General features: G+C 58.8%; 1 protein-coding gene across 8 annotated transcripts in view; it reads right to left on the bottom strand.

The window, feature by feature from the left end:
- GRM4 (glutamate metabotropic receptor 4) overlaps positions 1–17645 on the bottom strand; it is a 115068-nt gene that overhangs the window by 18761 nt on the left and 78662 nt on the right. For all 8 annotated transcript variants that reach the window (XM_070515083.1, XM_070515081.1, XM_070515078.1 and 5 more), the window contains exons 4-6: positions 16892–17027; positions 13877–14031; positions 11625–11765 (exon numbers count right to left, since the gene is read on the bottom strand). In XM_070515083.1, the coding sequence (XP_070371184.1) occupies positions 11625–11765; positions 13877–14031; positions 16892–17027 (432 nt within the window). The remainder of the gene's footprint in view (positions 1–11624; positions 11766–13876; positions 14032–16891; positions 17028–17645) is intronic.

The following is a 17645-nucleotide window of genomic DNA, read 5'->3' as shown; positions in this document are numbered from 1 at the left end:
TCGAGACAGAGCCCACCACTTCCACGGTGTGGCCTCAGGGCTGGAGGCCGGGTGGGCTTCGAGGCTGCCTCGCTGGCTGTCTCGGCGGTCAGCTAAGGCCCTCTGCCCGCTCTCACCGCACTGGTTTTACAAGAGCTCCACCAACTGCTCTAGCCATGACCTTGGACCTCTCACTTCGTCTCTCCAGCTTCAGCTTCCTCCTCTGCAAAATGAGGACAATGATGGCACTGACCTCACAGGGTCAGGCTAGGGTCCCTGTGAGGATTGACGGGTTCATATTCACAGCAGGTCCTCGAGGCCCGCTGCCGGCCAAGCGCTGCGGAAGTTTGTTAAACACAGAGGGTCCGAAGAGTTGGGGCCCGGTCTGCCTCCGAGCCCCTGGGCCGGCAGAGACTTGCTAACAGGCCCAGGCACAGCATCTCGGGAAGGAACAGAAAAAGCAAATTCTCCTGTTTCGCCAGCCTGCCCTCTTGTCCGAGGCTTCTGATGACAAGGTTCTGAGAACCAGGAGAGAAGCGCAAGGGACAATGCTGTCCCCAAAGGGCAACAGAGATGGCTGGGACAGGGTCGTCTGGAAAGCCCCAGCCCTGGACCCCACCCTGCCTCCCCCAGGCCCTGGTCCTGCCCTCTGCAGCCTGAAGAACCTAAAAGGCCACTCCGCTCCCCTGCAGCGCCCATCACACGGTCGCTTCCTATCAATAAGAGAAGCTGAATTATTAACCAGGACGGAGTGGGAGGCCGCGGCCACGGCAGAGACGAGGCAGCTTCCCCCAAGACCAAGGACACACAGGCCCAAAGAACCCGGCTGTGCCTCCCGACTGAGCCGGCCCTCAGCCTCTCCCCTCCCTACCTCCCCCGGGGTCCCTCCTCAGCGGTGCAGCTGTAGCCTCCGTTCCCAGACCACTCGGTCCAGGACCAAGTGCTCTTACTGGGGTCACAGGACCGCCTGCACCGACGCTGGAGTGCGGATGACCCCACAGGAGAGCCCTCACCAGGGAAGCCTGCCTCTGCCTGGGGAGCAGCCATGGGGAGGGCTCTGGGGTGCCATGGGCTGTCAGCGGCCCTTAAGTGCTGACTCTCCAGAATCTCCACCCCACAGTTGTCACGGTGCCAGCCAGGGACTTCTAGAGACTTCTCAACACACTTTCCTGTCCTTGACTTTTGTCTCAAGTCCAGCCTCAATTGAAAGGAGAAAACAGGTACAGTGAGGTGACCTGCAAAGAACCTTTATTTACAAGGGAGTGCCAGGCCTTGAGTGTGCCTTCTCCACACACACATGTGCACGCGCACACACACCCCTCAAACCTGCAGGGCTTTTCCTCGAGCTCCGAAGGAAGCCACAATGACAGAACCTGAGTGTGCTCACAGTGGGGGGCGGGGGGGACAACAAATAAAGGGTAAACAAGGACAGACACTCTGTCCTGAGTGTCTGAAGCTGTGCCCCTAACCAGTGTGGCTCCCTGCACACGCCCCACTCCTCGGCAGACAACCCCGCAGCGGGGCCTTTGCCTGCCTGGCAGTTTCTCTTCCCTGAGGCTCTGGGCGGTAGGCTGGACTGGCACCCCTCACAGAGGAGGTAATGAGGTTTGCAGGTGGTCAAGTGACGTCCCCAGCATCTCGCGAGCATCCTGGCTCCCATCAGGTGTTCATACACACCTGGGGACTGGCCTGGCTGGGAAGAGGCAGAGCTGGGAGTTGAACCTGGGTCTCTCCAGCTCCAAAAGAGTTTTCACTACCCTGAGCTGTCCCTCCGCTGCTTCTCCCTCCGTCCAGCCCCTGACTTGCCGCCTTCCCTCCTCTCTTTCGCCCAGGCCCTGCCCCTAGCCAGGAGTGAAGGACCCCTGTCTGCGGGGCCAGAGGAGGGAGGTGGCCGTGGACAGAAGGGGGGGTCAGAAAACACCCTCTCGTGGGCTGGTCAGCCCCCCAGGCCCGGGCAGGGGCACCACAGTTCTGGGAGGAAGCAAGACACCCATTTCTGAGAGCTACTGGAAGAGATAAATTCCAGCCACATGGCAGCAATGACAGCAGCAACAGTGTGAAGATGTCCTAATTGTGTCCCGGGGCACAGTGAGCCAGAGAGGCACTTGGCTCTGCCACGGGTGACAGCCATCCGGGAGGGGATTTCCTCCTCAAAACCCCCGCAGCTGTGGTTACTACGGCGACTGCAGCCTTTGTCTGCAGGTTGTAAATTGTAATTGAAATGAGTTTTCAAGGTTGAAATAATCAGAGTTCCTCCTTGTCTCCCTTCCTCACCTCTCCACAACTGGCCCCACCCAGCCAAGATCCTCCTGGTTCTACCTCGCTCATGTGTGTGTACACCCATGCACACACACACTCTCGCTCTCTCTCTCTCTCTCAAGGCGGCCCCCTCACACAAAAGCATCCAAAATCAACCACACACACACTCACATATTTTCACACCTACACACATAGGGAGAAACACACAAAGCTGCATGCATTTAAATGCGTGTCCATTCACCTCTCCATGTTCAAACATATAAACGCACAACGTATACACAGCTACACCAATCAGCATGACACTCACACAAGCACGTGGTCACTTGGATTCACCCACGGTGCGGCTGAGAAGCTGCACAGGCAGGTCCTGACAAGGATTTGCGTGCAAGGCTTTTATTTGGGAGGCGATGCCTGGACGCCCTTGTGGGGCATGGGGAGTGGGATGGGGAAGGGAAGGCAGCAACCCTGGGCGGGGGGGGGCTCCTTTACCCCCTGGGGACCTCCAGCAGACTGTGGAGGGCACACCTCAGGGTCAGCCCGCCTGAGGGGACACATACCCCAGCCCCCGCCAGTCTCAGGCTGAGGGCTGCTCCCAGGGGCGTTAACTCCATTGGCAAAGGCAGGGATGGTGAGTGCTGAGGGGACCCAGGGGCACGGGCACTGTTGGCATCCACAGGTGCAGGGCCGCACGTGTAACCCAGCATAGGTCTATGTGCCTACACACACCCACACGTACCGAAACTTGCATTTACTCACACGCCAGTCCTCCTTCCTTGGGCAAACTTCCAGGAAGCAAGACAAAAGGTCCTAGGGTCCCCCCAGAGAGAGCTGCCTGGTGTGGTGGCCAGAGCAAACACAGCCGGCCCTGACGCCTGGCTCTGCCATGGACCAGCTATACAACTCAGTCAAGTAACTGCGTCTCCTAGCGTCAGTTTCCTCCGGTGTAAATTCAGGAGATCTTACTTACCTTGAGGGGCCACTGGGAGGATTCAAGGAGGCGCAGACATAAAACACGCAGCAGCGAGCCCCGTACGTGGATGCGCTCTATAAGCCTGTTTTCTGCCGCTCCCTGACACTCCTCCACTGGATAACTCCCCACCCCAGGGGCCTCCCTCCGTCCTGTCTGCAGCCTGGCATGCGCTGGCTCCCTCCTCGCCATGAGAGGAGCGCGGAGTACCTACCCCATGGAGACAAGGGCCAGGTCAGCTGGCTGCCCACACACAGATGGGGGGAAAGCCACCACGCTGTGCTCCCCACTCCCCTTCTTCCCTGACTTCACCTGTGGTCAAGTCATTGTCCCCATCACCCCGCTGAGACACAGAGGGCTTTCTGAGGGTCCCAAAATCCTGATGCCGAGGCCAGGCTCCACCACCCCCGGCCCTGCCCGGCCTTCCCAGCAGTCACACGGCAGGCTCTCCCTCGTCTGGAGTCACACTCTTGTTCCTCAGACCCACAGCACTGGCCCCTCCCCTGAAGCATAAACCTCCATCGAGCCACCTGCTTTCCAGTCTGGGGTATCTGCAAACAACTCAGCCTGGCCCCCCTTCCCCAGGTCTGTTCCCCCAAACTCAGCCTCAGCTCTCCGCCAACCCCTGTCCCAGGGAACCCTGAGCCAGCCCAGGTGTCTTGCGGGATTGCTGGTTGGGTAGATGGGGTCACTATTTCAGGACGAGGAAGCCAAGGTGCGAGGGGCTGGGTGGAGGGACCCGCCCGGCGGGGGTGGGCTCCTGACTCCCCCAAGTGTTCTTTTTCCTGCCCCAAGAGCTCCCAGGTGGTACCGCCCAGGGCTCCTCAACCTTGAGCCAGCCACAGGCCACTTTTGAAGGAAATCAATCATGCCAGACCCCCAAGAACGTGACCCCAGGGTGCACATACTGCCACGGGCAGCTGAGGCCTGGCCATGACGGTGACTTCCAATTGCAAATCATCACAGCTGCAGAGCTGTGTCTTTGCATCAGTAAAGACCACTTCTGGCCGGTCACCCAACAGAAAGGCAAAGTTTGAGAATCATCATAGAGCTCCTGGGTCCCTCAGAGTCTGACCTCAAGAATGGGTCCCCCGACACCCACAGACCCCAGTTTGAGAAACGGGACACATGTGTCGGGACCGGATGGGGGCAGCTTGAAACCCCCATTCAGCCTCCTGCGGGTCTGGTGAGTTGTTTGGCATCTCTGAGCTCCCATGCCCTCGTCTGTGAAATGAGGTTGGCACCCTGGACCAGCAGAGACGAGTAATACCCGCGGCAGAGGCCACGCTCAGCACCTGCACAGGCAGCTCCCAGGACGGCTGTTCCCTGTCCCTCGGCCCCGGGAGCCTGCGCTCGGCTCTCCCAGGCGGGGTGGGGCCCGGGGCGGGAAGGGGACACAGCTCTGGGGACCTGAATCACAATCAGCCGTGGACGTGCCCTCTCCCTCGTCCCTTAGCCAAGCTTCCGCTTCCCGCAGCATCTAGTTTTCCCTCTACCTGACCTTTCCCATGAACACAGAAATACACTCTAATTTCTCCCGTTTAAACAAACAAGTGGAGGGTCTTGACCCCACTTCTCCTCCAGCTAGCGTTCCTCTTTCTCTGCGTACAATGAAACTTCTCCAAAGAGTTGTTCCGACTCACTGTCATCAGTTTCTCTCCTGCTCAGCTCCACTCTGGGTTTCACACCCGCCTCTCCAAGGAAACTTCAGTCCTCGTCACACTTGGCCCCTACACAGCATGGGACATTTCGGTCACTCCTCCTCCCCACACTCTCTCCATTCTGGACGCCATGCTCCAGTTCCCCCTGCCTCCCGCTGCCTCCCTGCTGCTGCTTCTCAGCTCCTCCCCGACCCCTGGACATGCAGTGGCCCTGGCTCAGTCCTTGGACCTCTGATTATACTCACCCCCTTGCTGCCCACAGCCCGTCCCATCCGTATGCTGACAACTCCCCAAATTACAAGGCCAGCCGGGCCTCTCCCCTCACTCCAGCTCCCACACCTTATACTTCTGGACCTGCGACAGGCATCTCACCCCCCCCCACACCCTAAACAGAACTCCTGACTTTCCGCCCCAGCCTGACCCTCCCACCCCCACCTCAGGGTGTGGCCAGGAACCCCCGAGTCATCCTTGATTTTCTGTCATCGTTCTCTCACCTCAAATCCTGCAGCAAACTCTGCACCACATGGCAAAACTTATAAAGAATCTGACCCCTTCTTGCCACCTCCACTGCCACCACCCTGCTCCCGGCTCCCATCGCCTCCCACCTAGCCTCCAGCACTCTCCTCCCATCTGGTCTCCCTCTGCCCTCGCCCCCATCTCCTCCAGGCAGCAGCCAGAGCAAGCCTTTAGAACATAAATTAGATCACGTCAGTCATCTTTCAAACTCTGCAATGGCTTTCTCTCATTCTGCAGAAAAGATCAAATCCTTACAAATTGCCTAGGAGGCCCACATGATCTGTGCCACCCCCGCCCCGCCTCTCTGACCTCATCTCCTACCTGTTGCTCTCTCTGCGTCAGCCACAGGGGCCTCCTCACTGCTTCTCAGATCCGCCGGGTATGAGCCTACCTCAGGGCCTTTGCACATGCTGTGCCCTCTGCCTAGCATGCTCTTTCTCAGGTCTCCACATGCCTCTCTCTCTCTCATTGCCTGTAAGTCTCTGCTCAAGCATCACCTTCCCAGCGACAACTTCTGACTTCCCGACTTACAAGTGCAAGCTCCCTAGTTTCCAGCACTCTCAATGTCCCTCCAAGAGGCCTCCCGGATCTGCCCTCTCTGAGGACTACTGGGCCCACACCCTCATACACCACGTGGTCGCAAGGCCAGATTGTCTCCCACCTGCAGGGAAAGCTCCCCGGGGCAGGTCTGTCTCCTTCATAGAGCCCAGCACGGGGCTGGGCACACAGTCAGTCTCTTAGTAAATGCAATTGAACGAGTGAGCGGCAGCACTGAGGGGCAGGCCCAGGACCCCTCTGGCCACCACCAGCTGACGGCTGAGCAAATGCGACCTCCTCTAACAGGCAGCACGGCCTGGCGCACAGTGGGTACTTCCAAACGTTGGTCCTCCTTCCTTCCCCCAGGAAGGGGGCTTCCTCAGGTTCCCGTGGGACTGTGGAGGCGGGAAGATCCGTCAAAGCCAGGCTGGAATAGCCAGGAGGGCCCTAGGGCTAGGGTATCTGCACCGGCCCAAGGGGGGACATCGCTGGAGCCAGATGGCCTGGGTTCAAATCTCAGCTCTGCTACTTATTACTTTGTGACCTTGGGCAAGTCTTTAACCTCTCTGTGCTTCAGTCTCCTCATCTGTAAAATGGCCTGCTATGAAGATTTAAACGCAAAACGCTAGAACAGACGAGTTCTAAATTGACAAGTAGCAAATACTATATAAATATTAGCTGTTACTATTATCGTTGTTGCCGTTGTTGCTCTCAGCAGAGGCTGGGCGATCGGCGTCTTCCCACACGTCCCCAGCCACCACGCAGCCGCCCTCCCTCTCAGAGCTCTCGGCCCCCGGGAGCGGCAGGCAGTAAATTTCTCCTATCTGCTCATAAACCGGGCCTTCCTCTGCTCAGCCATCACCTGGCTGGCAGTGCTGTCAAAAAGACGGATGCTACATCTGCCTTGTTTACGGCTTTAATTCCCACACCCTGCTCTGCAGGCTCCCAGGGAGGGGGCCAGGAGGCGAGGAGGGAGGCGGGAGCTGCCCTCTCTCAGGCCTTGACAGCTGCAGAGACGCCCCGCTCAGTGACCCCTGGATCGCTCAGGTGGGGGGCGAGCCTGGGCCACCCGCACGTGCTTCCTGCAATCCCCTCCATCCCTTCTCCAGGAGGCCGTGAGGGAGGCACTGTGCTGGGGACCCGGCTCCAGGGGGACGGGAGTGGGTGACATGATTCCCCTTTTGCAGATGAGGAAACTGAGGCCTCAAGAGGTGAAGTGACCTGCCCGAGGTCATGCAGCAGCTGGGAAGCGGCAGCACCAGGACTCACACCCAAGTCTGCAGCAGTCTCATAGCTGTATGTCTGAGAAGCGATGGGGGCCCACCGTACCCCCCACCCTTACCACTTGGAGACCCACCAGCCCAATCTCCAACCGCCAGCACCTGCCACTCTTCTGAGACTCTCTCTAGGCACAGAAGCCCTCTTTGCCCAGCCACTTGGCAGGCTGGAGGTGCTGAGGAGTGAATGCCCTGCAGGAGCAGCCACAGTGATCGACGGGTGTTGGTGTATACATACCCCAGCTCCCTCACGCCTCCAGAGGGATGACGGAAAGGTGTGCTCCTCTCTGTCTCCAGAGCCCAAGGGCGAGCAGAGCTCCAGGGAGTCACAGTGGTCACCTGCTTGGTTTCACACCCTTTATGGCTGCCTTCTCTCCCTACCAGGGTTTCCTGGGATCCCTCCCAAATAAAGTACTTGCCCTCAAACTGTCTCAAAGACAGCCTTGAAGGACGGATGGAATCTTCCCGAGGGTAAGGCCCCAGGATGAGCAGGTCCTTTCCACGCTCTCAGAAGGTCACCCGGCCCACCCTTGACCTGGGGTGGAAGGGATGGATTTGGAAAGCAAAGGACCGGCGCACGGAGGAGTGGCAGTTTCTCACTGTGAGACCTTGGGCAGGCGGGGCCTGGCGCTGAAACAGGCAGAGGCCGACCATCAAGTCTGTTGGCATCAAGGGACCAGAGTGGGCCAATCCAAGGCCACCGGTGTTGACGGGGCAGGCACCTGGGAGAGGCGAGTGGGAAGCCAGGCTCTGGGACAGAGTCTGGGAGAATACAGAGCCAGGCAAAGGCAAGAGAAAGGGGGGCCCGAGGCGTGGGAGGGAAGGAGTGGGAGGGGCAGGCGGGGCCCCAGCTCTAGAGCCAGGCTGCCGGGGTGTGAGTCCAGCTCTGCCACATCTCTAGTGCCGTGATGTTCTCCAGTTGCCTCAGTGTCCCCTTCTGTAAAATGGGTGCAGCACCCATGTTCTACCCACCCTTGGGATGGTGACCCCCTCATCCGGGATCCTACAGCTGACAGATGGAATCAGTACCAACACACTTGGACTGATAATTACCTAATTGCCTGTAAATCCCATCTCTCCCACCCCCCTGTATATCGAAGACAACACCATTTTATCAGCATCCAACACAGGCATCATTTTTCAGCCAGCCTCTTCATACACTTTATCTCTGATCCTCACAACAATCCATTGAGAGGGAGGATGTCTTCTCTGTTCTACAGACAAGTTTCTGAGACTCAGAGAGGTTAAATGACTTGTCCAAGGTCACACAGCAGGGAGGAGGCAGAGTCAGACCCAGACCCAGGGGTGAGTCCTTCCCCCATCCCTCCCTCCCAGGTGCCCAGTCCAGAGCCAGCACTCCGTGGGGGTCACCCCAGACCTCCCAGCCTAAGGGACCAGCTCAGCTCAAACCTGGGAAGGACCATGGGGAAGCCAGAGCTGCCTCTCTCTCCTCCAGGGTGGGTCTCAGGTTCCACAGACACTCCCAGCAGCCCCCGCCCTCCCCTCCCCAGGGGTGGGCCTCAGGTCCCACAGACATTCCCAGCAGCCCCCTGCCCTCCCCTCACCCAGAGACAGACGACAGATGGGCTCCCCAGCTCCCCACACTGACTTGGGGCCACTCAAGACTCTTACCAGCCTCTGCTGGGGCTTCAGACACAGCAAGAAGGATCCAGGTTAGCTGCAAGGTGCCGTCCTCCATGCCTCCCCCCCGCACACGCTCCCCACGCTCATGCCAGCTCTGCTCCTCTGCTCACACCCTCCGTCCTTCCTGGGGTGCATGCCGTCCTCCCTCCCATTACCCGCCTCTCCCTCTCAGCCTGTGGTTCCCACACTTTGCTGCACAGTAGGACCACCTGGGGCGCTCTTTAAAATCCTGATGCCCAGGTTGCATCCAGTACCAATTCAATCAGAATGTCTGGGGGTGGGAGTCAGGCATCAGCAGTTTTCAAAGCTCCCCAGGTAATTCAGTGTGAACGAGGCTTGGGAACCACTGCTCCGGCCCAAGGTCCCCAGCTCTAAATACACAAGAGACCACCTAGGGAGCCTTCAAAACATCCAGGGCCCAGGCCCCAGCCCTGAGGGTCTGTTTTGTGGGGGTGGGGGTGGAGCAGCCGCAGGTGATTGTAAGGCACAGCCAGGCTGCAGAGCCACCATCTTATAGTTCACCACGTGCCTCTGTCAATGCTGTCTCACTCGTCCCGAGACCCCTTGGGCTGGCTCACCTGCAAACCCAGGTCTCAGATGAGAGAGCGAAGGCCCAGGGAGGGTGCAGAGCTTGTGTCATGCTCACAGGGAAGCCCTGAGCTCCTCTGAGTCCTGCTCTGATCCCCCTCCTCCACCTGCTCTGACAGTCGGCCCACACTCCGCCCTCGCCCTCAGGGCTGCTCGAGAGGTGGCCCTTGGCCCTGTGCACCCGCCAGGGAGGCCTTTGCAAATCCCCAGCACTGGGAGTCTGGACAGCACCCATGTGCACTGAGCAAGGCCTTCTCCTCTCCCACCCCTCCCAGACCAAGAGGTGATGCCAGAAAGCCTCTCACCCTTGGTGGGCTAGACACGGGCCCAGAGGCCCCTGCTATCCATCTTTCCCCCACTTCCAGTCTCACCCATCCCCATCCCCAAGCCACGTCTGGTGGCCTAGAATCAGGGTGAACATACAATTTTCCATCCCCACTTGGGCACTTTTGAGAATTAAAGGGGATGCTCTCAATAATTACACCGGGAGAAGAGGAGTGAGCAGGGAGCAGAGTCACCCTCCCCACAAGGTTCAGCCTCCCACACTTCTCACACCTCCGTTCTCATTTCTGCCTGAGGGAGGCATTCGCTGTGCAGCCTTGGGCAAGTTGCTTCGCCTTGCTGCCTCTGCACGTCCTCCTCTATAATACGGCGATCACAAAAGTCCCTAGAGTTGTTATGAAGGTGAAATGAGATGATGTCTTTAAAGTGTCTGGAGCACAACAGATGCATAATAAACAACGGCATTTATGGGTTATTAGCTAACCCAGGAACGCAAGCTCCTACATAGACAAACACAGACACACACACACAGACAAACCCCTTCTCCCTTAGACATACCAACTCATGCACATACAGTCACACACCGCCACCGACACCCACATGTGCACTTGCCTGGGCCCCCAAGGGACACCACAGTCCTAAGTGGCCATGATTCCCAGTGGCCCCTGACCACCAGAGGGCAGCATGCTCCCCACCTAACGCCCACCTCATCATGCTCCCTCCCCCTGGTCCCAGTGGACCACCTCTCTGGCAAGGATTGCACACAGCATGTCCCTGCGGCTAGTTCAGTGGCCCCTTGCTCATCCGGCCCCTGCCCACCTGCACCAGTCGGTCCAGGAGGATATAAGGGGGAGTTCATCATCCTTGCAAAGCACTTCCCAGGCTAAGGGACACCAGAGCTCCCCCATGTCACTGAGGCCAGGTCTTGCTGCAGAGCTGCCCAGACCAAGAGCACACAAGGACCCACATCAGAACGTATCCACATATGGCTGCACCCAGATGGCTACCCCAGGGGGCCGCGGGCCTAGATCAGGCCTGGGTTCAGATCCTGTCTACCACCTCCCCTCTGTGGGAACTCAGCTCCCTTTACTGAGGTTCTCTGAGCCTCTGCGTTTGGCTCTGTAAAGTGGACCCATCGCCCACCCTTCCACGGCTCATTCCCTGTCCTTCTCAGGGCTCTGTTCAAATGCCACCTTGCAGGGGGCCCATCCTCTTTCTTCTCTGTGTTATGTGTTTCTACCGCACGTTTTCCTTCTGACATATTCTATATTTACTTATTTATCTTGTTGATTGTCTGTTTCTTCATTAGGATAAAAACTCCAAGAGATTTCTGGCTCTGTTGTTCACTGCTATATCCACCGTGCTGAGAAGAGAACCAGGTGCATCCCGGGAGTCAAACTGGTGTCTGTTGAGTGACTAAGAGAACCCCGAGGGGTTAGAGATGGTTTCTGTAAAGTGTTCAGACAGGTGAGCATCGGGACTCACCGGCCAGCTGGGGTTAGGTCAGTTCTCTGGGCTCGACCTAAGGACGTCCAGATGAACCCCACGGGGGCCATAGGCCAGACGGCGCCTCTGCGGAGACCCAGGAGCCCCGTCCCCCACTCGGAAGCGTCACCGATGGCTTCTCCGAGAGAGCACAGTGGCTTCTGCCAGCTTAAGCCCTGTCACCCCCAAGACCTCTTGGTGTCAGACCGAATCTGCCCTGGCCCCGCCCCTTCAGGACCCGCCCCCTCAGGCTCCGCCCCTCGGCCCCCAACTCCGCCCCCAGGCGCAGCCCCATCTCCCCGCTGCCTGGGCCGCGGAGACTCCAGCCGCTGCAGCGTGGACTGCAGACCCCCTTGCTCGGGCTCCCAACCCTCTCCCCTCAGCCCCGGCCCCGCCCCCGAAGGCCGGTCCGCCCGCACGCGTGCTCACTGGTGCACTTCTTGACGTGGCTGCCCTTCTTGAGCGCGTGGCGGCTCAGCTTGCAATGGAAGTTGTCCTCCCAGAATTCGGCAAACCAGATGTTGCGCCGGTTGTTGTCCAGCGTGCGGCTGGAGAAGTAGCGGTCGAAGCCTGGCAGGGAACCAGCACGTCAGGGCCTCACGCCCCCCTTCCCCACCCGCCCCAGCCCTCCCCGCTTCCCCCAGGCTTAGAGATGGCCCAGGCGGAGGCAGGGAGGGAAGTGCACATCCTCTGATCCAGGGCCCAGTCGGAAAAAACAAAATGTGGAGCATTTCTTTTCATTCAAAATGAAAAGAGCTGTCTCAAGTCCCAGGGGGAGCATGTGTAATCTTACAACTGCTGCCTTTGTGGAAGAGAAGTACAGGGTGAAGATGCTTCCGCCACCTTTTAACGGCCAAAATGCTAACATCGGGCTGCTTAGAGAAGGAGCGGGGTCGGGGTGGGGGGTTGATTCCTGAGCTTAGAGCAGAGACCCGGCGAAGGATGCCCAAAGCTGGAAGCACCTGAGCTCTCTGGTTCTGAAGAGGAAACTGGACCAGAGAGGGTAGGGGACGATCTAGGTCACACAGCAAGACCAGGACCTGGATCTTCTCCCTTGAAGTCCAGAACTTCCCCATCATTGACAGATGCAGCCTCCTCCTCCCTATGCTCCACAGGACTCATCAACTCTACTCTAAGCCCAGAAAACCCCATCCCGGGGTGGGCAGGCTGGCAGGCGAATACTGCCTTCCGCCTCCTCCCAGTGCCCCTTCTGCAACAATGACCGTTCTGTGTAATGTGCACAGTTGACTGAGCTGCTTGGGACGGGCCAGAAGGCATGCAAGTTCAAAGGGGCCCACACCAAGTGGTCAGGTTGCCGCCTCCGGCAGGGTCCAGGTGAGGACTGAATGACTGTCAGAGCTGTACGAGAACTGCTGGCATTGGGGGGAGCCACTCGGTTTAGAATGGGGTCTCTCATCTCTGGCACTATGAACACATTGTCCTGTGCATTGCAGGATGTCCATCAACATCCTTGGCCTCAACCCACATGACGCCAGTAGCATCCCTCCCAAGTTGTAACAAGCAAAAATGCCTCCAGACAATGGCAAATGTCCCTGGGGCGTCAAAACCACCCCCAGAGGAGAACCACTGCTCTAACGGCTTCTCTCACGTCCCAGAAAGAGAGGGACTTGTCAGGCAAACCCTGGGTTCAAATCCCAGCTCTGCCACTTAATAGCTGCTATATGTCACTTAATCTCTCTAAGCCTTAATGTATTCGTCTGCTACATGTGGCTGCTGGGAAGACTAAATGGGCCGTCGGTAAGGGGCCTGGCATCTCTAGGGACCAATAGCCTAGTTACTGTTACTTTGTGTTTATCATGGGGTGAGGCCGAGAGGGATGACGTGGAAACTTCTGCTGCCTGTGCTCCCTCGGGGTGAACAGAGGACACTGCTGTGTGACCTTGAGCAAGTCCCTCTCCTGCTCAGGGCTCAGGCTCTTGGAAAGTTCTGTGGAGGCAAGTGTCTGCAGGCCTTCCCAGCTGCATCAGTGCTGGACCCTATTGAACGGAGCGAGGCAGGGGTGAAGGCTGGGAGCCCGCCTCCCCCACCGTGAGGTCAGGGAGGTCCTGCCACATGGGGCCATTAATGGGAGCTTCATGCCTCATGCACAGCGAGGGTCCGGCCAGACCAGACTGTTCCTCCCCAGGGTGACTGTGGGTTCTGCCCCAAGAGGAAAGGACGCCGAGCAGGTCAGGCCCATCCCCGACCCCATCCAGGGCCTGCCTGATGCAGGCAGGCTCTGCAGGCAGGCCCCCGCGCTCTGGCGCAGCCCCTTCTTCTTGCAGCTCCCGGCCCCCATCTGATGAAGACTGGCTCCAAGCAGGGGAGGGCCTGCCTCCTCTGTCCCAGATGGGAGAGGGGATGGGAGGGATGAAGGACAGTCCTTGATAAACGAGCCTCCTGTACATGCCACACATCTCCCACACCCAAAGTATCAGAGAAAGGAGAAAGGGGGGTCCTGAATCTGGATTTGAAACCGGCTGGATCGAGTGTGGCCAGAAAGGCCTCCCAGGCCAACACCTGAGCTCAAAGAGGCTGTGGGCCAAGAAGGAGGAGAGGCAGGATGTGGGAAGACGACAGCGGGAGAGGAAGGGGTCTGAAATAAGTAGGACCAGTCAGGGATGACGCTGATGGTGGAGGTGGGCGTGATTGGTGGGTGCCGTCCAGGCCTGCTGGCCTACCTCTCACGGACATCCTCTTGGGGAGGATAGTGACAGCGCCCTCGGCCACCTCCTCCAGGTGCAGCACAGGTGCGATCTTGGAGCCCCAGCTGTCCGAGCCCATCCAGAAGAAGTGGCCTGTCTGGTTGGCCTTCCGTGCCGCCTCTAGCACGCGCCTGTGGGAACACACACCAGCCCAGCCCAGCCGTGTCTGCCCTGCCACTGCCCCCACCCTGGCCACACGTGCTCGGGGGCCCTTGGCTGACCCAGACCAGGCCCACACCTGCCCCCCTCACAGCCCATGCCTGTAGCTTAGGCTGTGTCTGGATCCCCCACCCCTGGCCCACATGAGCCAAGGGCCCACAGCTGCCCCAGCACCCCTGCCTGAACCCCAGGCTCAAGATCCCCCCACTCCCGGCCCACACATGCCCATCAGCCTGTGGCTTCCCCTCAGCCACACGTGTACCCTTAGCCCCTAGGCCCACACCTGCCTACAGGCCCAGTGTGCTCCCCCAGAGCCATTCCTGTCCCCTAGGGCTACATCTATCCCTGCAAAGACCACGCCTGTGTCCCTCGGTCTGCACCTGCCCCAGGTCTGACTCAGGCCCCTGGAGCTACATCTGTCCCCGCCATCCTCTCGAGTTCATGCCGCCCGGCCCTAAGCCCACAGCCACATCCCTCAGCCCCTTCGCACATTTACATCCACTGTCACATGTGCACACACCCCCTCGCCCCTCTGCACTCGCTCCCCTGCCAGCAGTGCCCTTGCCACCCCACCTCCTTCTGTGCCAGAAGCCCAGGTCCTTTGCAGAGCCGCTCCCCACACCCTGCCTGGATGGATGGAAGTGCGGGGGCAGCCAAGTGCTCACCCCGCTCCCCTGTCCCACTGTGACGGTGGTCTTATCAAGTCAGGGACCCTGGAGCCCACCACAGGGCCAAGCACGCAGGAGGCGCTCAGTCAATGCTTAATGGATATATGAACTAAATGGTCCCTCAAAGCATCTTCTAGGAGGAGAAAACCAGGGAGGACTGGGCAGAATTCCCCCAACCCAGCTCCTTCCACGGGGTGAGACTAGAGCACAGAGGAGGCAAGCAACTTGCTCAAGATCACACAGCAAGTGAGAGGCCAGGATATTAGAAACTGGCCAGGTACTTCCCATGGGTAAAGGCCGGGACACAGACCCAAGGGCTTGGGGGTGGCTGTGAGGCCTGTGCAGGAGGTGGCCAGCTAGGGCAGGACGGCCTGGGGCTGCCAGGGAGAAACATGTTCCCAGCCCCCAGAGCCTGCACCTTCCCTCCTCCATCATCTCCTGACTCTCGACCTTCCAGGGCAGCCTCCCAGGGCACACTAATCGCAGGTGGGGCTTCTCTCGGCACCCACGCCGCAGCCCTATTAATACCTGCTAGCATCCGGCCAGCCAGAGATGACCAGGGCTCCCAGCCCTCCACCCGCAGTCACCTGGGTTTATTTTTACTTCTGGGTTTATTTGGCTTCTGAAAATGCATGTGGATTTCCAGAAATGCCCCTGCCTCCCACCACACTTCCTCCAGCACCTGGGGAGTCATTCTAAGGCCCTTCCCTCTGCCCCCAGGGGCCTCTTCTCTGGGACAGTGACCCAGCGCCTTCATCCTCCCTCCCGGCTCAGGGTCCATCCCAGCTGAGCAGGAGGCCAGCAGTCGGGGCATATCTGGGGGCGGGGAAGGGTAGTGCTGGGCTTTGGGTGGGTATGGGGGGAGGAGTGCAGGGACTGGTGACTCAAGTGAGGAAAGAGAGCTCAGAAGGAGCCACTCCCGCCCCCGGGGCTGGCTGACCTGCGGACAAGAACATCCAGAGCCAGAACTTAGGGGACTGTGAGCTTCGAGGGGGCGGGGAGCAGCCTCTGCGCTGGGCTCAGAGCTGTCACAGGGCCTCTGAGGACTCCCCCTCCCTGGTATTTCTCTGCCTGAGACACACCCGTTCGAGTCAGCCCTTTTGGCTTTGGAGACCTTACTGATCTTCCAGAACCTCCCCGTCTGTCCCTGCAGGGACCGGGCAACGTCTCCGGGGGGACATCTGTTTTGCTGCAACTCAGGAGTCCAGGATGGGGTCTTTACCAAGTGGGAAAGGTGTGGGAGAGAATGGGGCCCAGAGCGGACGCTGGTCAGTGACGGGGAGGGAGTCACGTGGGGGCAGACAGGCAGCCTTGGCTGGGCCAGCGGACAGAGGCCGCCTGAGGGCACAGGGGGCTCTGACAGCGTAACCACATCTGCTGTCTCAGCTCCTCTGCAAATGCAGGGGCCACGCCTCCCCCGCAGGACCCAGAGCAGGAGATGTCTCCCCTCAGACTGGGCAACTTCGAGGTCTGGCCCATCTTGGCCCCAACATCTGTCTCCAATGGTAGCAAGGGAACAGGCCGGAAGGCAGTGTTTCAGTGGGGCACTCAGGGGTCATCTTTAAGTGCCCCTGAGTTTCTGACTCAGACCCCAGGGCAGACGTGCGGAGAGGTGGCTGGCCCAGGCTTTCTGCACTTACGGTCCTGGCACCCACAGCCCACTTGTCCCCGCTCTTCACACTCAAAGACTGGGGCCCAGGGAGGTGACGATACTTCCCACCATGACTGTGTGCCCCAGCCCAGGCCTCTCCCCACTACTCTGCATTCAATTCTCTAACAACACTATTAGGCAGGTATCATTAGCTCTTTTTTTCAAGCCTAGAAAAGAGCCCCAGAGAGGTTGAGAAACTTGCCTGAGGTCACACAGCTAGCAGGATGCAGAGCAGGATTAGAACCTAGGTGCTGTGGCCCCAAGTGCGTGGTCTTAGCCCCTCCATTAAAGCACTTGTTTACCGTCCCTGATTGGTAGAATGGATGCAGGAAACAGGGAGGGGTGTGGGGAGCCGTGCCCCAGGCTGAGGGGTCTCCCAGCCCGCACACTCACTCCCGGACCCCAGCTCTCTGGATCCCAGGGTGGGGTCTGCTTGTCCAGGAAGGTCTCCAACAGGACCAGTGGCGCTCCCCAAGCCTGGCCCCCAGTCCCCCCACTGTCACCTGCCCTCACCTGATGTCATCCTCATTGGCGAAGATGATGACTGCCCTGGCGTTCGAGGTCTCCAGCAGGCGCCGGATGATCTTGTCGAACTCCCCCGGCTTGGGCTCCCGCGGTATCTTCACCGACTGGGCGATGCACACACCCCCTGCGGGAAGGGCACCAGTCAGCCTGGAGCCAGCAGGGGAGCCCAAGTCGCTCCCCACTCACGCCCAACACATGCTCACAGCAGGAGACCAAGGCTGGGGTCCCCCAGCCTGACTCCTAACCCCTGCGTCCTGATCTGCGGGCACAGGCTGTGCAGTCAGAACAGCCACAGTGCAAATTTTCATTCTACCACTCACTAGCGGGGTGACCCTGAACATGTCACTTAAGTTCTCTGTGCCTCAGTTTCCCCATATATAAAATAGGCTGCTGGCAAGAGGCAACACAGCATTGGGTTTAGGAGCTAGACTGCCTGGGTTCAAATCTCGGCTCTGCTTCTTACTGCTGTGTGACCTCAGGGCAGTTATGATACCTCTCTGTGCCTCAAATACATCATCTATAAAGTGAAGATAATAATACTACCTACTTCATAGGTTGATATAAAGCTAAGTGAATTAATGCACACAAATACAGTAATATCTGGCACATAGGAAGTGCTTAGTAAGCATTGCTTATTTTCATTGTAACCACCTCATAAGGTTTTTTGGAAGAGTAAATCTGAGATCAGAGCAAACTGTCCACCCTGGGCCATTAGTGGCCCCACACCCACATCCATACACAC

Source organism: Equus asinus, chromosome 8, assembly GCF_041296235.1.
Source record: "Equus asinus isolate D_3611 breed Donkey chromosome 8, EquAss-T2T_v2, whole genome shotgun sequence".
NCBI lineage: Eukaryota > Metazoa > Chordata > Mammalia > Perissodactyla > Equidae > Equus > Equus asinus.
This window is presented reverse-complemented; position numbering and strand designations above follow the sequence as displayed.